Source organism: Podospora anserina, chromosome 2 (genome assembly GCF_000226545.1).
Source record: "Podospora anserina S mat+ genomic DNA chromosome 2, supercontig 2".
In the NCBI taxonomy this organism is placed as follows: domain Eukaryota; kingdom Fungi; phylum Ascomycota; class Sordariomycetes; order Sordariales; family Podosporaceae; genus Podospora; species Podospora anserina.
The window spans coordinates 2711868-2732865 of NW_001914858.1; the positions used below are offsets into that span (position 1 = coordinate 2711868).

Genomic DNA, 20998 nt, shown 5'->3' on the forward strand with positions numbered 1-20998 from the left:
TGCATGTCGTAAGCTTCCTTGTCCATTTCTCCACATGAGTCTGATAGGAATATGATAAAAGTTATTTGATTCGGGTTCCATCTCATCATACACTGCCCTGCTCGCCATCAACTCGAATGTCCGCTTCGCGAAAACCGCAAATGTGCGCCCAGAGAATTCAAAGGTCCCGCCTTGTTGTAACCGTAAGCCATTGCATTGCGTTCATGAACAAAACAAAAAGAGAAGGGCGAATCCGCCCCGTCCTGTCGGCATCTGGCTCTCTCGACTCTCAGCTGAACTCGCCCAATCTTGGACCAAAGTACTCGCTGTCGGTCAAATTCAGCAGAGTACAAGTCCCTTCGGCGTCGCAACCGGTATTCAACACATCGTTTCCCCACCAGTTCACCTGGAAGCCCCACAGCTGCACTGCGAAGAAGGTTACGACACCGCTAATAGCAATGCCGCAACCAAACGCAGCCGAAGTCACATAATTGTACTGTTCACGCTTCAGTGTCAGCGACCCTGCAACTTTCAATATACCTTGGGCTCTTGGCAACATACCTTTGACCAGAAGGCCAAGTAACGCTTCTTCACAAACAACCACGAAAATGCACCCACCGGGACAGCAGGCCACATGTAGGCCAAGTTGAGCGGCGCCCAGTTCAGGGCACCGCTCATCATGACCACTGGGTGGACATTGCGGAGTATGACGCTCTTGGGCCACTTCTTGTTCAAGTACCAAAACAACATGACCGCAAGGAAGCCAAACGGGAATCCCAGCAACGTCATCGAATACTGGCCACCGACACCCCAAATCTTTCGTGGACCGACCGTGCCCCAGAAGACAGCTGCCGTGAAGAACGTGTTGACACCTGGGCAGAGGAAGCGGAATGGTGCATCCGGAGTGCACACATTCTCGATGCGGGTTTGGTATTGCATAATCGCGACGCTGATCAAAGTCGAAACCAGCGTAGGGACCATCTGGGCACAAAAGGTAAACCGGGGTGGAATCTTGACGTAGTGGGCAAGCTTCAGATCACTGCTGAACGCTATAGCGTGGGCGCAGGTGACATATCCGTACGACTTGAAAAAGCACATGCCAATCGCGTTGCCCTCCATCCACACACCACCGATGAATTCCGCGATGACGTTCAGCGTGACCTCCACACCAGTCATGCCCGCAATGATACCAATAGGGACGACGAAGACTAGACATAGGGCGATGCCGTACAACACCACAAATGGTGTCGTGTTCGTCGGCCACAAGGAGACGCCAACCATACCGACGGCGATGGCAAAGGCCAAGCACGTCATATACCACCATTGTGGGACTTCGGGGTAGGCGCGCATGAGCCGATTATGGATATCAAGAAGGTCCACATCCTCTTCGGTCGACTCTTCGCCGCGTGCATTTTTGGACCTCAACCTTCGCATGCTGAACTTGGCTCTCTGCCACAACTCATTCAGGCCGAGCTTTATCTCCAGACGGTGGTAGAGAGCGGCATAAGTCACCGTCGCAGCGTACAAGGCGAAAAAGAACGTGTACACGACCACGTTGCTTGCAGCCAGGTAAGGAGGCGAGTATGCTTCATACTTCTTGGCGTCAAAGAGTCCATTGTCATCCACGATAGATCTGACTTTGTAAATGTGGCCGAAGTGGTCGAAAGGCCTGTTTGAGTTGATGGGGAGGTAGGCCGTGTAGTAGGTGTTGGTGTAGTAAAGGCCAATGATGACGAACATGGACAGGAATGCCCCGAAGAAGTAATTGAAGGTAGAGAAGAAGGGCACCATCAAAGGATCAAGCGCAAAGACGTTCCAGTCCAAGCTTGGCAGCGGGTTCAGCCCGAGGCCTGTCTGGCCACCCGTGATGCTGGCCAGATGAACATTTTGTGGCGAGATCCAGGTCATCCAGCTGAAGTAAGTCAGGGCGCCGCAAAGGTAGTTGGGAAGCCAGAAGTAGGCAAACATGGCCCCGCAAAGCCAACAGAAATACTTCATTCGGGACACGGTCCAGCGAGTCTTGAACGGGCCCTCGATGGTCGTCTTCTCCAACTCCTTGTCGTGGAACGCAGAGTTGAGCGCGATGGTCACCAAAGATGTTGGCCAGACGCAGAAAGCAGGGTAGACCAGAAAACGGCGGCAGATTCCGGCCAGCCCGTACCCGATGAAGTTGGTCGAGAGGCCAATGAGGAGCTGGTAGGCGATGCTGCGGGCCCATTCCTGTCCGAAGTATTGGGGGAGAACCTGAATCCAAGCAATGTAGTTGGTATAAGGAACGCTCTTGGCGACGCTGGCCATGATGGTGATAAGCATGTGCTCCTTCTTGTTGAAAGGTCCTGGATTCAGGCTGTGACGAACGCCGAAGAGGGTGATTCCCTTGTCGGGGAGCACGCGTGCCAAGAAGGTGCCAAAGGGGTAGGCCAGCAGCTGGACGACGGTTCCGCTGATACTAACAGCCGGGAGACGAATGTCGAAGAAGGAGTTGATGGAGGAGATGCAGATAGCAAACAAGACACCTATGCCCCAGGCACGGATGGTTGATACGGGTAGCGATGGGTCATCATGGTTGTCCACGACTGCTCGCACTTCAGTATAGGGTGAATTGTTGGTCATGAGAGCGGCCTCAATCTTCATCTCTTCAATGAGATGCTCATACTTTTGGGGATTGGCGACCAAGTCGGCCTCGTGCCCTGTCCCGGGGTCAGTGACTGAGTGGCAGGCCAGGTAGGGTAAGGAAAGAGGCCGTCACGAACCAAGGAACTCGTCAATGTGGTTGATGATCTCGATGGGGAAATTGGGGTCGCTGGCGTGTTGCTTGTGCACCTTTTTCATCATCTGAGAGCACGCGGTCAGTACAAGCCACGGCGTGAACTGGAGAGTGGGCGTGCGACTTGCGACTTACAGCGATAGTCTTGTCCAGCGTGAAGGTGGCAGCCAGGTGCTTAGCCTCAAGGAGATCGGACTCGGTCACATTAAACTCGCGCCCCGTCTCCTTCAGGCTCGCGGGAAGCTGTTCGGAAGAGTTGGTGTCGGAGAGCTTGATCTTTTCGCCCTCAACAGTGGTAGCGAACGTGACAGGCTCCTTGGCCTCGGACATGTCGTTGGCGGCCGTCATGGCAGGCAGATACCCGACGCTGAGTAGATTGGTGGACCAGGCAAAGACGAGAAGATGAGGCTAGGTAAAGATGTCTAGGACGGAGGAGTAGTCGAAGGAGACGAGGCACAACCGTCGTCGGTACGAGGGCCGGGGGTAGGTTGTGATGGCGTGTAGAGGTGAGGTGAAAAGGTGGAACTGACGGGAATGAGTGAGGTAAGGAGCTTAGAGGGGAGAGTGGAGAGCCAGAGAGAGGGTGAGGAGAGGGTTCCGTAACCGGAGTCGGCCAGAGAGACCTCGTGAGCGCCGGCGGAAGGAAGCAAGGACGCAACCTAAAATGGGAAGGAAGGAAGGAAGGAAGGGAGCAGGGGAAGAAGGTACTTGTGGCAGGAGCAAGGGAGAGCAAGAGCAAGTTGTCGCCTGGAACCTGAAGAATGTCGGAGACAGAAGGGACGAGGGGGGCTTATAGGGGAATGGAAACTCACTCATATGGTCGCGTAATCTCTTTCTCTATCTCCTCTGCGTAGAGACGTAGAGATACGTATCTCTGCCGTATCTCTGCCATATTTCTGCGGTATCACGGTCGGGGCATGGATGGCGACAAACTCTAAATTAACCGGTCGTCCGATATTGCTGCCGCCGTTGCCCATTTCTCCTTTCTCTTGCGAGCGCCGGTTGAGATAGTAGATCCTCCGTGCCCCCTTAACTGTGGCCATCCGTAATCTCCATTCTAAATTCTCCAGTGTCCAAGCTAAGCTTCGGTAGCGCCCTGTCACTCCTTGAACAAGCCTTTCGGCTGTCACCGTTCCCCGCCATGTCCACAGGCCACAGGCCAACAGTCCACAGATCGCCGCCAATGCAGTTCTAACCAATTGGCATAGACGCCGTTGTCATGATGTGCGATGTGCTCCCTGCCTTGGCCTGCCTTGGCCTGCCTTACGGCCGGGAGGGGAATCCTTCCCGCGCCCCAGGTACGTGCCGTCCCCTGTTCCAGACCCCAACCCACACTTCTCCGCTTTTCCCGTCCTCCCCCTCCATCCCCCCATGCTTCAACCTTATCTCGACCTCTGCCTCTGATGGGAGTCTGGACTGTCTCCAGGGGAGGTGGGCTAATTCAGAGCTTGATTGCCTGGCTCGCGACCGGCCATGCTTGATTGGCCAGACAAAGTGCCGACTGCTCCCCCCAAAACCCCCCACCACCTTCACGCACTTCTTCCGCACACGGGGGCCGCGGCATGAGGTCATGGCAACCGTCTGCACCCAAAAAACACCATGCTGCTTCGATGCCATTGTTTAGCCACCCCTCGCCGCGAGCGAGAATGGCCAGATCCGCATGCGGCAGCTCCAGTGGCATGCCATCCAGGACAAAGAACACAACTGTTCTGGAATAGGGGATACGGCCACAGACAAAGGATACAACGCCCTTTGTGTTGGACCTCGAGCAAAGAAGGCCAACATGGAGAAAAGGAAGCAACACCACGACGAGGTACAAGGTGGATGGCCAGTCTTGACCAATCGTCCATCATTCGTTGCTGCAGCGCCGATATTGCGTCTGCGTCGCGTTCAAAATGGCAGCGAAGGAGCTTCCCCGGCATATCCTCGACGATTTCGGGGACCCGGTGCCGGGTGACTCGAAGAAGTGGCGGGATTATCCGTATGCGAATTTGCAATTGCGCGAAGCAACACAAGGCGTCTACAACAAGCAAAGCGATGACATCTTCGCCAACAATGGCAACGAAGACGCCGACGTCATCAACGCCATGTTTGACGCATACAGGACCGTTTTTGACCCAAATCTCGACGAAATTCCGGCAGCAAACAGAGACCTCTACCATGATGTGGACGAACTGTACACCGCCGATATTCTAAAGAAGTGCCACGACGGTCTTGTTCTGGGACGAAGGGGAGAATATCTGCATGGCGAACACTTGTATGCATTGACAGTCAGGCTGTTGCACTTGGCGCAGAGGGATAGAAACGCCCGCCTAGGTCCAGGAACGGGGAAGCCGACAAGCCGCAAACCCGCAGCATGGTATATTTGCCCCAATGAGGCGAGTGTGATGGTTCCGAGCCCAGTGGATCATTCAGAGGCTCAGGCTCAACAGGCCATAGACGAGGCGCAGCCCTACTTGAGCAGGCTGATAGACGCAGATTTGCGCTTCCAATATGAGAATGTGGTGGAGAGGTTCAAACAGGCCAAATTTACAGCCCACTTCGCCAACCGAAACAAGGCTCATTGGATGGCCTTCATCCTCCACAAGCCAAAAGATGCGACGAAGAACTGGACCGCATTTTTCTTCGATTCGTCCCCACTACCTTTGAATTTACAGGAGCCAGGACAAAAATATGCCAAAAAAGCGTTTGTGAAGTGGCTCGAGATCAACTGCCCACAAGACACACAGCGGGTTAAAAACGTGTCATATGACGGAGAGAAGCCCAAATCTCCTGGCCCTGCCCTGATATTCCTCGACAGGGACATTTCGACACAAAGCGATAACTGGAGCTGTTCCCTCCAGTGTATCTTGAATATCTTGGCTTTTATCCGATATGGGTGTTGGGGTTGGGACATGATACCGCATCTGAGAGGCAAATCGAACAGCGAGATGGTACAGACTATGATGAAAATTCTCCACAACATCATGGCACTCAAAGTCAACAAGAACAACCTAGCGGATTACAACACCGAGAACACTAAAGGCAAGACGTATCGTCAGACACCGGTCCTGTTGAACCGAGTAGACCCTGAAGATGAAGAGTGTAAGCAGAGGGCAGAGAAGGAAAAAAGGAAGAAGGAAGATGAGCAGAAGAGGAGGGAGCAAGCGGAGAGAGACAAAGACGAGCAGAAGAAGAAGGAGTGGGATGACATGATGCGTATATACGATGAGGCGCAGAGTACTTTACGGACGGAAACCGACGAGAGGAAAAGAGCGCCGGCTAACCAGGTCGTAGCCGAGTGGCCGAACAAGTTAAAAGCGTGGGGAGCAAAGTGGAACGAGACGACGGTAACAAGTAATAGCAATGAAACCGAGGAAGTCAAGAGGAAGGAGGCCAAAAGGAAGGAAGCCGCAAGGAAAGAGGCCGAGAAGCAGGAGGCCGAGAAGCAGGCAACTGAGAAGCAGGCAACTGAGAAGCAGGCAGCCGAGAGGGAGGCGGCCGAGAAGCAGAAGGCCGAGAAGCAGAAGGCCGAGAAGCAGAAGGCCGAGAAGCAGAAGACCGATAGACAGGCAGCCGAGAATGCAAACAGAGAGAGCTGGACTTCGGGCAATCCAGACAGTTCAGACGACAACTCGGACGGTCCAGGCGGTGGAGGCGGTGGACGAAATGGTGGAGGTGGCCGGAGAGATGCGCCTAAACGGAAGCACAGGGAACACAAGTACCAGGGACCCAACAATACTGACTATCTGAATCTGGGAGGGGACAGAATCATCAAGCAACTGAGAGACGCCCGTCAGCCTGTATTGGTCGTGGACAAGGATGTGCCTGCAACGGCGCCGGGCTCAGATGGCATATACAGACTCTTCGATCGGCTTCTCGACCTGCCTGAGGTTGCGATGTTTCCCACCGAAATCCATAGCAAGTTACCCCCCCATACCTATCCGGGGAACGAACGGATGACAAAAGACACATTCAATGCCTTTCGACATTACGAGCAGGCGCTGAGAGATATAAGGAATGGTCAGGCCATCCAAAAGGAAGGGATTGTGCCGCTGGCTCTGAGGCAGCTGGCTTCTCTGCAGGCCCATGTGCGAACCGGACTCCAAAGTTACTCTCGAGGGCTTTGGTTCGTGCTTCCCACCCCGTATGTGCTGGTCGTCCCCGAGCCTGGGAAGGCCGCTCCCCCTTTGGTACGGTTGGGAGAGTCCAGAGATCGAAATGACGGATTCTATTATTCCCGTGCTGAACACGAGGCGAGATTCAAAAAGGCGGAATCAACAATTCATTTTGTTTACTGGGAAAAGACCAAGCACTGGGCCGTCATGTTTCGACATCCTGAACATGGACATGCCCTCTACGACTCTGATGTTACATTTCAAGGCGACCGGCTCTCGACGCGGCTGGAGGAAGCCGATGAGGCCATGAAAGCGTGGCTCGGTCATAACGAGATTGCGTTCGGCAAGAGCCTCCGGCCTAACCTTGTCAAAACTCGACCTTCTGCTTCCGAGAGCCACTGGGACAGCGGCCTCTTCGCGCTCCTCAACGTGGTCAGTCGGGTACACTACCGGTGTTATGGCTGGCAGGGGCTGCCCTTACAAGTCTACCCGGAGCATACCAGTATCGCCCTCCGCCGCCGTCAAATCAGGGCCCTCCACAACCTTGTCGGTCTCCAAATGAGCGAAGGCATTGATACCACCAGAAACTACAAGTCGCCAACTCAACCGAGGTTTGATTTTGTTGCCCACCCCCACTATCCGACCCAGCGCTGGGACGGCAGAAACGAGAGAGATAATGCCATTGCCCTTCTACGGCCGCCCACTGCTTCAACCAAAAAGCCAGACCGACCACAGTACAAAGACCGTGGTCAGAATCCCAGACACCTAAAGCGCAAAAAGACCACAGACACAGCGGCCACGCTTGTTCGGGAGATTGGGAAAGGAGAGGGCCATGGTCCGGATGGGAATCAGCCGAGTCCGGAGACGGCGAGGTCGGGGGCGGAAGAGGTGGACGCCGTGGCGATGAGCCAGTTTGATGGCTCGAAGGATAATATGACGACACTACCCGAGTCTGAACTGGAAAACGCAAAGCTCCGGGCCGAAAATATCAGGCTTCTGCAAATGATCGCAGCTGACGAGGAGGAGATCGCTCGATTGGACGTGATCAACGACGCGTTCAAGAAAGAGGTCGTTGTGCTGCAAGCAGCGCTTGAGACTGAGAATATAAACGTCCTGGATGCAGGCTGGCGGACCGATCGGGAAAACGAGATATTGAAGAAGACGAGGAAAAAGGCGGTAGAGTCGGTCACGCCCTTTGAGCTGTGGAGAGATAGGGAGTTTGGCCGTCCCGATAACCGAAAAGCCAAGAAAAAGGGCGAAGAGTACATCCTGTTGTTCGAGCAAGGCTTTGGTGATGTGCTGGACAAGCTCTTGGCCTTGGACGATGATAAGTTGAAGGCGTCCCTGCGCAGGTTCCGGGCCGAGGTCACCAAGGCAGAACAACCGAATGCTGCTGATGAGGATGTATTCGGAGCCCAGCCAACGGCCAAACCGGAAAGCAAACCGCAAAAGACACCTCCTGGCTCATATTATGCCACTGATAGAGCGACGGCAGCGACTAGCACAGCGAGTCGTCCAACAACAGCAATAACCTCCCGCACCATTCCCGGGTCCAACATGAGGCCAGGTCTACCGACAATTGCGGAGAGTTCTTCCAGCCCTGCCGATGAAAGCCCAACGACAGCAGCCCAACTAAGAGTGCAAGGTCGACGATCGTCATCGGCTGGGGGTGGCGCAAAGCGTGCCGAAATCTTGGACTTTGAAGAGTGGCTGCTAAGGGGAGGTGCCGTTCTGAGGGCAGGTGCTCGGCTGAGGGGCGGTCGTCCACTAGGGCAAGTTATGGATGCCGACTACGAACTCAACTGGCGAGCCCGCCGATTAAAGTCGCTCCGGACGTTTTATGGCGAAATGGAGGCGAAAGACACGGAAAAGGGCGATGACGAAGGCGCTGCGTGGGCGAGAGGTAGAAAGGAAGATTGCGCAGATATGGAGATGTGCTGGATCGGTTGGAAGCACAAATCCGATGCCTTGCTCGAAGGCGAAAGACAAGCTAGTCTCTTTAGGAGTACGCCCATCGGCGTGGGCGAAAGACCGGACTGGTTCCCGGATGAGGTTGATGAGGATCTTGACCTTGATCTCTTGGACATGGAGACCAAAGGTAGCTTGAAGACCTACGTCTCGGAGTACCATGAGAGGTTCAAGGGTTTATTCCGGGTCTCGGGTGATAAGGCACGGCGCGGGTCAGTCAATGACACCGATTCACTGCTAGGCAAGACTGCGGCGGGTCGTCGACTGGGCAGTAGGACCGCTCATCATGGGGGAGGACCACATGCCACAGCGACTGCTTCACTGGGAGGAGGACGACAGACCATAGTTACTCCTTCTCAGGGAGGAAGACAACAGGCTACAATGACTCCTCAAGGGCCACAAGTCGGTGGACGTGTAACGGGAGGGCGACAACCTACAGTAACTCCTCCAGGGCCCTCCGTCGGCGGGCGTATAACGGCAGGAAGACGACCTACAGTCACTCCTCAAGGGCCCTCCGTCGGCAGGCGCATAGCGGGACGACAGCCTACACCAACCCCTCCGGGCCCTACTCAAAGACCACCTGTCGGCACAGCGACAAAAGCCCCGACGCCACCTCACCCTTTTGCGGGTTTCACCCCGACGGCACCAAGAGTAAAACCTGCCGTCCCAGGTCAGAGCTCCTCAACCGAAGTCTCGGAAGAGGAAGAGGGGAACCAGATCGATACGACGCAGCAGTCCGTCAGCAGCACCACGCCCTCAATGCCGCCGCAGCCGGGGTCTCTACCGCACCTCTCCTTCCGACCTCGCCCGAGCATAGGGGGGATGGTTCAGGGAGGGCGACGGTCGGGGCTCACACCGGATAGGACGGTCCATTTTGCGACTGGGGTGACGGTCATGGAGTATGATGATGACCCGAGCACGCCGGTGTACGAGAGGTTTAGTGACGAGGAGGAGGAGGAGGAGGATGCTCCAGCGCCGCAGCAGATTGCGGGGAGGAAGAGGTCGATCGATGAGACTGGGGAGGTGGTGGATCAAGGGGGGAGGGAGAATCCCAAGAGGCCGAAGCCTACTGTGGAGGGGGGGTCTTCTGAGTCGGAGGAGTTTTACGGAAACATGGCAGGATATTGATTGTTGGTTTAGTTTGTTTGGATATTTTGTCTTTTGGGAAAAAAACCGGTTGGGGCTATTCGGACTTTTTCTTGTGTTTGCCGCAGTTTGATTTGTTTAGTATTTTGATAGGGTTTAGCGGGGAAAATGCATTTAGTATCTTTGCGCGATGGTGACTATTTGAGGTATGTAATGTGACTTGGAACAAGATGATTGTGATTTCTCTCGTTCTCGTCCCCTATAAATCCAGATAGACGGACGGTGAGTTGCAAACTGGACATTTTCATCACGCACGTGCAGTGGAAGGTTGTCACTGTGGTATTCAGGGGTAAGTAAACAAACATTTATTCAGGAGGTGCCAAGATATCTAGCGTGGTGGAGTTGAGAGTGGATCACGGAAAAAAGTAATCGCCAAAAACATACAACACCAGGGATTCCCCAGTGGTCACCCACCTGAGTACTGATCTGGCGATACCAGTTTTATCTTTTGAGATATCTACCACCCAAATTTGTGACAGAACGAGGGCTGAAAATGGCCGCGACAGATCTTCATGTTAAGCAATTAACGGCTGTGCCCGTTTTAAATGGCGTAGCCATAACGTCCAAAACACCGTTATGCTAGCGCCACTACTTTAAATAGATAATTTTAATCCATAATATTTATATGGATTCCCGCCATCATTTCGTTGCGGGTTCACATCAGCTAGCCAACTTAACCCACTATCCATTAACCATTATCCATTAACCATTATCCATCAACCATTATCCATCAACTATTATCCATTAACGTACTTTATAAGCGAGTCGGTCATATAAGTGGGCCGGTCACTTTTCGACCGCGACGCGTCCTCCTACACTCAACATCAACTTTCTCTACAACCCAACATGCCTCCTACCTTAAATGAAGCCAGGATAATCTTAGCTCTTAAAGCTATTCAAAAGACTCCGAAATTAAGCCTCCGAGCCGCAGTAAAGCTATATAACATACCATTCTCAACCCTCTGTGACCGACGCGCCGGCCGGCCTGCACGACGCGATACTACGCCCACATCGAAGAAGCTCACTCAATCCAAAGAGGATGCTATTGTTCAACACATTATTGAGCTATGTGCGCGAGCTTTTCCACCAAGATTGCGTGGTGTGGAAGATATGGCCAACCAACTGCTACGTGTACGCGACGCGCCCCCTGTTGGCAAGCTCTGGGCATATAACTTCGTTAAACGCCAGCTACAGCTCCGTACACGTTTTACGCGTAGATACGACTACTAGAGGGTCAAGTTCGAGGATCTAAAGGTTATTACCGAGTGGTTTACGCTCGTACGGAACACTAAGGCTAAGTACGGTATCGTGGATAACGATATTTATAATTTCGACGAGACTGGGTTTATGATGGGTATTATCTTCGCGGGTATGGTGGTTACGACCTCGGACGGCCTTAATAAGGCAAAACTAGCCTAGCCTGGCAACCGCGAATGGGCAACGGTAATCCAGGGAGTCAATGCCTTCGGCTGGGCCATCCCTCCTTTTATTATTTTAGCCGCGCAGTACTACCTTACTAACTAGTATACCGAGTGCAACCTACCATCTACCTGGCGTATCGCAACCACCGATAATGGCTGGACTACTAATCTAGTAGGCCTAGATTGGTGTTACAACCTGCACCGGGAATGGATACAGACTGCAAGGCAGTACGCCAGAGGTGAATATGACAGGATAATCGAAGGTTGTGACAAGCGTCTCAGACAAGGGGTTCACTGTCAACAACAGGTCGTTCTACAAAGAACTACTTGCGAGTAGATTGTAGACAAATGAACTTGATTGCTTGCGTGAGGAGTCAGATTCCTCGACACGGAGAGCGCTGGGCGCTCCCTCCTATTTATGTGCAGCTATCTACATATGTTTCTGAAGTATCTTTGTACCTTGCTCAGTGTGCTCAGTGGTCTTGGCGGCTGAGCAGACTGAGCAATCTTTCATGATCGATGTGCTCAGTGTGCTCAGTGGTCTTGGCCACTGATCAGACTGAGCACCTCCTGATTGGTCACATGGGGACTTTGTGGGTCTTCCCATCCCTGGCCCAATGATTGGCTGAGGTGTCCCAGCACCTCGGGAACCACCCAGTGGTTCCTTCACGGGGTTATTATGCTTGGGGCGTAACAATTGGATTAAGCACTTCGATTATTATATAGCGTCCCGTATAAAGGGCAAATACCGGTTGTTAATCCTCGACGGCCACGAAAGCCATTACTTAACCGAATTCGAGCGCCACTGCCAGCAGAACAACATTATTACGCTCTATATACCTCCACACTCCTCCCACCTCCTCCAGCCACTCGATATTGGCTGCTTTAGGCCGTTAAAATAGGCGTACGGTCGCCAGATCGAGGACTTAATGCGTATGTATATCAACCATATTTCCCATTCTTACCCGTGATCTCGCGACCGAATCAGCCCTACCATGTGCCTATTGAGCTTGGCTGTTTGGCATAACCTTGGCATGTCCTCATTCTGCCCTACGGTTGGTGCAAGTACGGGTTAGTTCACATTGCCAAGCCTCAGCTATCCCTTCTTCATAATCCCGCCGAGTGAACATCATGCCAACCCTGCCGGCGCCAAGTTGGGCACACGTCTTAAGTACTGCGGGCCGCCCTGTTTAGCTTCGTTGTGGTCTCCTTCTTCACAGCCATGTCTTCATGATGGTACAAACAAACCCACATGCAGTAGCCTTTTTGGCCATCATGGCCAGTGTGATTCATCCAGCACTGGCCAACGAGTGGACTGGGTGGACTCGCACAAACTTACTGGCCCTGGCAACATCTTACTTACCAAACGGCTGCGATCCGGAGGGTACAACCGGGTTAACGTCATGCTACGAGACATATGTCCCGGGTGTTCCTTACATGGTGAAGCATACCAACATTCCCCCTGGTGCCACACCGACGAGCAGTTCAACGTACACCAACCGCGACTGGGACATTAAAATGGTCACCATCCTCCTGCCCCCGGACGCCGTCCCCCGGTCCGAGATTGACGGCTGGTACTGGTTCCGATCAACGACAACTAGGCCCCCATCTACGAGCGACCTTTGGTGGATTGACCACACCCTCACCGCCCCAGCCAGCTGCCCAACTCGATTCGAGTTCACCACATCTCATCTGCTCAGGTACTGGGGCGACCGCCTCCCATCCGAGTTCCTCGACGAGTACATGCTCCCCAAAGCCACCGTCTTCCCAGTCTATACAACCACACCCTCCTATAGGGGAGCCTACCCGTCACCAGTGAGAGAGATCCACGTCAAGCCGACGGATCTACCCCCAACCCGCAACGGTGGACTTCCTCTCTACGGAGATGCAGGCCTTTTCATATCGGATCTCAAGAGCTTCAATCAATCCTATATCACACACTGCCATCTTCCTGGCGAGCCGCGACCCTGCTCTTACACCTACGCCGGGAAGTGCAGCAAGATCGAGCCGTGGAAGATCATTGTTGCGGCTGTTATCCCGTCCATTTTTCTTCTTGGGTTCGTCGAAAGTTTCTTCTGGTTCAGGCGGTTGATGCTGGGCAAGTCGTGTCTCCGGTTGGGAACGGTGTGCTGGAATCTGATCTTCATTTTTCTCGTCTTTTTCACGGCGATAGAGGATAAAAGAAGCCCAGAGCATCAGGCCGACTTCAGGGAGCAGTGGAAGAAGATGTCACTCATGACAAAGATCAAGTTATGGGGCCAGTTTGGATTTCGGCATCGGTATCCGGTGGAGTGGTTGGGAGAAAGGAAGCCGACGGGTCGGGTCACGGAGAGTATCGAGATGACAAGAGGTGGCGGTAATGGAGGAGCTGGGAGAGGAGGACAGCGGGTGGAGGATGATGATATACCTCCAGCTTACCCTGGTCCTCCTGCGTAGGTGGCTGGTGGGACTGCTTGGTGTTGGGCACCTAACCGAAATCCGGTGTCGATGCCTGTCTAGGCGAGTGAGTCATGTAATTATGCTAGATACCCCTGCTTAACGGTTAGTTATTGAATTAGCTAGGCAAAATGTTAACTTTCTTGTGTAACGGGAATGTTTGTTTTGAAGGCGTCGACATGATTTTTTGTTTGTGGCTAACCATTGGTCAATGGATATGCAGTTATCCTCAAGCCTCTGGACTGACATCCAATAATTCCCATCCGACCACATGATCAAGGATGGCCCTTGAAGAGGGGTAAGAAGTTGCATAAAAGGAAGGAGCCCCCCAGGGTTTCCCCCTCAATCCATGCTCTAGAATCTTTCCCCCCAACACCGAACATCGCCATCACCAGACATCCTGTCATGGCACCACCAAAAACGCTGACAACGCTACCGAATGAGGTTCTGCTGCGCATCTGCAAGCTCCTCTCCGACTCACACTTTTCCAGCCTGAGAGCGCTTTCACAAGCCAACCGACATTGTTTCTCTGTTGCCGCCGCGGCTCTCGTTGATACAATTACCTTTTACATCGGTGATCCCGCTCAATTGGCCCAAGATGTTGAGAACTGCAAACAAGTACTCCAGCAGCGGAATCACAATTTATTTTCCCATGTTCGCCGCCTCATCATAGTTGGCTGCATGGGGGAGCTGGATAGTAGGCAGATCAATCCGCTTCACCCCGAATACGCAAACCGATCCTGGCATCTATCACTGCCCTGGACCACAGACTTTGACACAGCTCGCGCACATCTACACGGTTTCCTCCCCGGGTCCTCCAATGGACGCAGCGCAATCCCCTTGACTACTTTCAATTGCAATTGGGGCACATCAGTAAGTTCTATTCTAAGCTGGAAAGTGTACTCGGGTTGGCAAGGAGAGTGTAAACAGACATGGACAGCCCTGTAATAGAATCGTTCTTGGAGTCTGATATTTTCTCGTTTATTCTCGGCCGAAAAAAGGGCTTGCATCAATAGGTATTATTGAGCAGTTCTCTTATTTATTTGTTGAGAGGGTTGGTGTTGAACCACGTCGAGGGCAGTGGATAGGAAAAACTCTTTGATATGGTACCTAATCGACGGGAGATAATCATGCTTAGCCGGGGCCTACCATGCGAGAGTCAGATTAAAATAGAGATGAAGTTCAATGATTTATTTATGGGACTTATGGAACCGCACATAAGATTAACGAACTTTAGATACCTACTATCAGTATACTCTCATAAACCCCTCCAGAGGTTTGGGAATTCTAGTCTTCTCAGCTGAGGCTTTCTCTCAAAGATCAAGATCAACCCTTCTTGGCTTTGACTGAGTATTCCTGAACATTTTGAATCAAACAAGTCAGCAAAGGAAAAGGGTCCCAAAATACTTCATGTTACCGCAGTTTGTAGGTACGGTTTCCATTCAACTTACCTCAAACTGTTTGAAAAAGTCCTTTAATCGCTTATCGACCTCGGCCTTATCTCTTGTCCTCTGAGCGTCCTTGTTCCTCAGGAAAGCCAGCTGATCCGCAAGGGGGAACTTTGAGTTGGCAGGACCGTAGGAGCCCAGGAAACGAAGCATGGTTAGCATCTCATTTGACTCTGTCAACTTGAGCGCCTCCCACTTGTTCTTGTCGAGCGCGTATCTCGCCAAGTATAGAAGGGCCCCGCAGAGCCCGGAGGCGATTGCCGTTGCTACGGAGCTTCCGCTGTGTTCTGTGGGAAGCCTGTCTAGGCTCAGGTTGAGGGGCACGTTCTCTCCCGGAAGGAGGATGTCGTAGTCTTCTTTGTGTACCCAGTCGCATCGCTCCCCAGTGCCGGTTGAGGCACCGACTCGAACGCAGTGGTGACTGGCTGCCGGGAAGCAGAACAGGTGGGTGCTGTTACCTTGGTCACTAGCGGCGCAGAGCATTAGGATGCCTTTTTGTTTGGCGTTGTTGAGTGCTGAAGTCAAGCCGCTGATCTCCTCGGAGGATTTGCTGCTCTTTTCGATGGTCCAGCTCATGGAGATGATGTCGACATTGCAACGAATGGCCCACTCGATGGCCTAGAAGTAAAGAAGGGTTAAACCAACATCCTGAACCTTTCCCCTGCATAAATCTCTGGGGAAGTCTTGAAAATATACAATAAAAAGGCTGAGACTTACATCAGCCGCCGAACGCGCAGTTATGTGGCGCTTTCCGTGCACTCCGCCTGATCTCTCATCAAGTTTGGCCACGTACAGCCGTGCCCGAGGGAATATGCGTAAAATGAAAGCAGCCATGATGGTGCCGTGCTGGTCACTGGTTGAAACAAAATAAGGCACGGTTGAATCATCTAGGCCGTTTTGCGAGCAAAAGGAGGCGCCCGACACGATCTTGCCGTCGAACCTATCGAGGCAAGCGTCAATTCCGTCGTCGATGATGGCGATCTTGACTGTCTTGTCGTCGTCGGCTTCCTTGGAATCTTTGATTGAGCGAATGAACTTGCATACTGGTTGAATATCTTGCATCCACTTGTTGTCGCTGTTTTCCAGAGAAGGTGGTTTAACAGGTTAGCTTCTCCATTTCTTGTCCAGGTGAACAAGTTTTGGATACATACTTCTGGCTGCTTTTTGTGCCTATTGTCTTGAAACTTGACCTGAAACTGCGAAAGCCGGGATCCTCTGCATCGATGATGGTGATGTTTGTGATCTCGGTGGTGGTTTCGGTTGTAGGTGAAGTCTGAACAGGTGCTGGTAAGCGTTCAACCATGCCATAATCCCCATCGGGATTCTGATGGTGTTCAGTGTCAGGTTGATGGGGCTCGTGGGTCGGTCCTCCGTTCGTAAGATTCCCGTTCGTAAGTTTCCCGTTTGGAAGTTGAGCAGGTTCTGAGTGGTTGATGCGCTCTCGGAATCTTTTGATCTGATTCTCTACTCTCTGTTTGCTCTCTAAGCCCTATATCCGTACGTTAGCTCAATGCTTGATGTAACGGAACTGACGTAGACAGCAATTACCATATCATAATACAGCAATATCTTTTGTAACTGCACCAGGAACACGGAGATTAAAGAAAAGTGTTAGCTAACAATTCATGTAGGGGAACTTGTCGTTGTTTAGCATGATCACGGGCAACATACCTTCCTGAACTTCTCGCGGTTAGCAAACCCTTCGTTACTGTACCAACCCAACATGGTAGCGGCATTTCCTGACCAGTAAAGCGAGACCTCGCGGACATTTGGGGCTACAGAATAGATGACATCGCTGCAGATGTCAGGCTTCTTCCAGTCCCAGATTTCCACATCCAAGTTCATCAAGGCCTGCTCGATCGCGCCGTCGGAATGTGGTCGATCGCTGTCGTCGATGACAACAACCCTCTTTATTGTGCGGACATGGTTCTCTCGTAGCCACTGAAATACCGATACCAGGTCTCGTCTGCCTTTCCCATTCATCATGGCTTCGTTCGTTTTGGCATTGGCCACCACAGCCTCAGATCTTCGCTCGCCAGCATAATTTGCGCCGCTTCGTGCATTGGAGTTTGCCTGTGAGATGGGGAACCCATTTTCGACCGGATCTGTTTCGAAGATCAAGCTCGGGAGACTAACACATATGAGAATGGATTCAAACTTCAAGTGCTTGACGAGTCGTTTCAGGTAGTCTTTGGTTAAAGTCTGGCCACGGAGCCCCGATAGGCTGAATTCGAGGTGTCTCTCTTTGGTGTTTAGAAAAGAAACGGTTAGCCCGTTGAGATATCTTCAATGACTTCGAAAACAAAAGAACAAAATAGAGAAAGAGACTTACCCTCACCAGGAGCGTAAAGAGCCTGCAAAAGATTCTTTCTATTGGTGCGAAATTTGTCGATGCAAAACAGCTTCATCATGGTGAGTATCTCGTCTGTTCCATACACCTCGGCCAAAGCCGTTTGCAAAGCTTGCTCGCGGGCCGTCTTCTTGAGTTTGTCCTTGATGGGCCCCGGAAGGCCCCTGAACTCCGTCGTCGCATGTGCTCGGTATGCTTTCCAGATCCTGCTCACTAGTCCCTCTACTCTGGTCTGGAAGGGGGTCAAATTGAGTGCCTTGTTATGTTTCTTGTCCTTATCTTCTGAATAGTTCATCCTGGCCAGGATTGCTCGAACATTGCTGGCAGTGTTTTGGATAAACTCGGATTCCATCAAGAGTTTCACCATCTCGAGCCTCTTCTCGTCAACTGGGCTTTTATTTACCACTTGCAAAGATATCAGCTCCAACCTCATGTCGGCCTTCATTGATTCATTTACTATTGTCGCCAGCGGGGGGTCAGTGACAAAGTTGATGGCCAGAGTCTCTTCTTGCCGAAGCATGACTGCATGGTGCAGAGCAGTGGACTTATCAGCAAGAGACTGCTGAGCGAAAACATTGCTTCTGCGGACGCCTCCGGCTTCGTTTCCAATCCGAGCGCAGAGTTTGATGATTCGATTGACATGCTCCGAGTTGTGCTTCACGGCGAGGTAAAGACAAGTCTCGTCGTCTCGATTCCGATGTTGAAGGATTTGCCCAAGGGTAGACGAGGGCGCAATCTCCGAGTCCTCCGGCTCGAGACCATCCAAAGCAATCTTGACAAAGGCATGGTTCTCGTGGTAGAGAGCGAAATGCAAAGGAATTGAGTCGTCCTTTTTGTATTCGCACTTGAGCATGTGCTCATAGTTTTTGAGGAGCCATCTCAAGAAAGACCTGCCGTCCCCGGCTTCTCCTTCGTGCTTGTCCTGCCACCAGTCATCCTCTGATTTATCCGCTAGCTTATGGAGAATGTTTCCGCTCGTCGAGGTTCGTTCGTTGTTTGCCGTGTTGAGAAACTCTCTGTACTTCTTCTCAAACGCTACGCTCTGGTCCGGTTTGCTAAAATCGACAGCTTTTGCGGCTTCCAAGACAGTGGACTGCTTGATTGCACCTCCGGAACCTTGAAGAGTGTTGGTAGAGAATGTTGGTTGTTCCTCGTCTCCACTGTCGTCAAACCTGGATAACCTGAACTGCGCCATTGCCGACTTTTGGAAAGGGACTTCAAGTCAAGAGTGCGGTGGGTCTCGTCGTAAAAAGGAGGAGTCTTGCCGGGGGAAAAAAGTCAAACAAGCTGATTCCTGAAGGGCAAAAAATAAAGAGCTTGACGACTGAGATGCAAGCAGAAGAACGGGAGGACATGGGTCAGACTTGCCAGGTTTCAGTTAGCATTGGACAGAGGCTTAGAGCCAGGCAGAAAAAGCTTAGCACAGTACGGAATTTCTTTTCTGTCAAGACTGTCGAGACAAAAAGCATGATCTGATTTCGTTGTAAATGTACATGTACATACATGTATTAATAATGCATATGCATATGCATATCTTCGGCCCAGGGGTCCTCGCTGATAAGGACATGGATCTTAGACTACATTCGGCACAATCTATTGGTGAACGCAGGCCAGCCTTGCTTGTCGAGATGGGGGGCGGCCTCGACCCCTCTATATTGAAGCCCAAACTGAATGAGTGGAGGAGAGTATGTCGTGATAAAAGTGGAAATCTGCTCAGTGCTAAATATGCAGTGTGGTCAGTTGAGATGCATTATCGTCTTGTGATACCCATCCCCCTATGCCACCTCTGCATAGCACTTTCATTCATGCTACAAGGCAATACCATACTCGCCTGATCTGGTGCATTTATAGACTCAGGAACATCCAACCCTCGAATTCGGCAATCAACCATACCAGCTACGGTATCCGTTGTTGTTATTATGGACTTTGTCGATATCCCTCTGTTTCCCAAGTCAGATGACGATGATTCGTTTCGGACGAGGAGGGATCCCAATCAGGCATTCGATACCGAGAATCCCACAACCATGATAACCAGAGGAAATCATGGAGGAGTTGTGAGGACCAGAGCCGTGCTGACCAAAGTGCATGCTGGGACCATCACGAAAGGCGGGCCACGCGGAACATTGTTGGTGTTTGAGTTTCGCTTCCAGTCCCCAAACAAGCGTCGATTTACAAATGCAAAGCTCATTGTCGAGTTCGAGGACAGCAGTGGGCGCAACGACTACACCTTGGACCCAGTGGTGTGCAAGATTGTGCCGAATGGCTCCTTTGCGCTGAACAGGGCTGAAAGCAAATCTGACATCAGCAAGAAGTTCACTGGCTCTCTAGGAAGCGGCCTGGACGGAATTGTTGAAGCAAGTCTGGGGTTCGAGTGGGAGGTGTCAAGGGAAATTACCAAGGAACATTACACCAGCCTGACGGGAATTCCAAGCAACGAACGCGAGGACGAATATGGGGAAGATAACTCGGCCATTTGGGAGCTGGATGAGGACGAGGAGCTTGCCAAGAAAGCTGGGATCCCCAGGTACCTCAGGACAGCGGTGCTCCTTCGACACCCTCACAACAGATCTTTTCTCGTCAAGCTGAGCGTGGAAACCAAGGTCGATTTCGGAACCGACATTCGGACCTTCTTCGGGATGGGACAGACGGAAGCTGTTGACCCAGTCAACATTGATCCTGCCAAACTCGGACAGACAGTGGAGGAGCTGGAAAACATGGCTGAGCTGAAGAGTGTCGATGTTGCATTTGCGACGCCACTTGAGACAAATAATTGAGTTGGATTGGCAGGAATCAGGAAATCCAGTTAGCAATGGCGGTTGACGCGATTCTTTTTCCAATGCTGTAATGTACAGGTATATGTACAAGTGTCTGGTGTGCGGAGAAGGGAAGGGTCCTTCCTGTCTTGTTGGGCTGACATGCAGCTGCCACCTACACTTATCAAATTCAAATGGGTGCGGGGTGTAGTTTAGCGGTGCCTGTGTACCATGCAAGGAATTTTCGGAGTGCCCAGCCAGGCTGGGCACATGCTTTGATTTCAGGAGGAAAGAGCTGTGGAAGAATGTGAATCGTCAGGTCAATTAGCCACTTCAGGCAGGCACCCAATGAATTTAACGACCTATTTTCTCCAAACACCACCTAACAATGCCGTACAGTTCACCTTTGACCACCGATCAGCTAGCACAGCCAATTCTACCTGCCCTGGCAAATAATTTCAGTTCTCCTCCCGGCATACCTCTTTAATTACTATTACCTTTCGCCACGAGAACATACCAGCAATCGGCAACCAACAATGCCATCCCTATAGTAAGTGCCAGAATAAAGAGAATAGGTATATCAGATTGACTTCTTCATCCTGCTCACAATATCTTCTCTACTTGTTAGTATTG

The 20998-nt window shown here is 51.9% G+C and overlaps 6 protein-coding genes across 6 annotated transcripts, besides 1 other annotated feature; 4 read left to right on the forward strand and 2 right to left on the reverse strand.

The window, feature by feature from the left end:
- Positions 1-268: 268 nt before the first annotated feature.
- PODANS_2_7670 (uncharacterized protein) lies at positions 269-3094 on the reverse strand (the record flags this gene model as incomplete). Its single annotated transcript, XM_001911523.1, has 4 exons — positions 269-475; positions 541-2669; positions 2733-2814; positions 2882-3094. 4 exons carry the CDS (start codon positions 3092-3094, stop codon positions 269-271), a joined length of 2631 nt encoding a protein of 876 aa, XP_001911558.1.
- A 1547-nt stretch (positions 3095-4641) lies between these two features.
- Positions 4642-9939, forward strand: PODANS_2_7680 (uncharacterized protein; the record flags this gene model as incomplete). Its single annotated transcript, XM_001911524.1, has 1 exon — positions 4642-9939. One exon carries the CDS (start codon positions 4642-4644, stop codon positions 9937-9939), a length of 5298 nt encoding a protein of 1765 aa, XP_001911559.1.
- Positions 9940-10330: 391 nt separating this feature from the next.
- Positions 10331-10391: a sequence feature (rRNA 5S pseudogene ?).
- A 2217-nt stretch (positions 10392-12608) lies between these two features.
- PODANS_2_7690 (uncharacterized protein) lies at positions 12609-13814 on the forward strand (the record flags this gene model as incomplete). The annotated part of the gene is made up of 1 exon (XM_001911525.1): positions 12609-13814. The coding sequence occupies one exon, from the start codon at positions 12609-12611 to the stop codon at positions 13812-13814; it is 1206 nt and encodes a 401-aa protein (XP_001911560.1).
- A 405-nt stretch (positions 13815-14219) lies between these two features.
- Positions 14220-14762, forward strand: PODANS_2_7700 (uncharacterized protein; the record flags this gene model as incomplete). Its single annotated transcript, XM_001911526.1, has 1 exon — positions 14220-14762. The coding sequence occupies one exon, from the start codon at positions 14220-14222 to the stop codon at positions 14760-14762; it is 543 nt and encodes a 180-aa protein (XP_001911561.1).
- Positions 14763-16918: 2156 nt separating this feature from the next.
- On the reverse strand, positions 16919-18807 carry PODANS_2_7710 (uncharacterized protein; the record flags this gene model as incomplete). The annotated part of the gene is made up of 2 exons (XM_001911527.1): positions 16919-17505; positions 17595-18807. 2 exons carry the CDS (start codon positions 18805-18807, stop codon positions 16919-16921), a joined length of 1800 nt encoding a protein of 599 aa, XP_001911562.1.
- Positions 18808-19531: 724 nt separating this feature from the next.
- PODANS_2_7720 (uncharacterized protein) lies at positions 19532-20386 on the forward strand (the record flags this gene model as incomplete). The annotated part of the gene is made up of 1 exon (XM_001911528.1): positions 19532-20386. The coding sequence occupies one exon, from the start codon at positions 19532-19534 to the stop codon at positions 20384-20386; it is 855 nt and encodes a 284-aa protein (XP_001911563.1).
- Between the last annotated feature and the right edge of the window lie 612 nt (positions 20387-20998).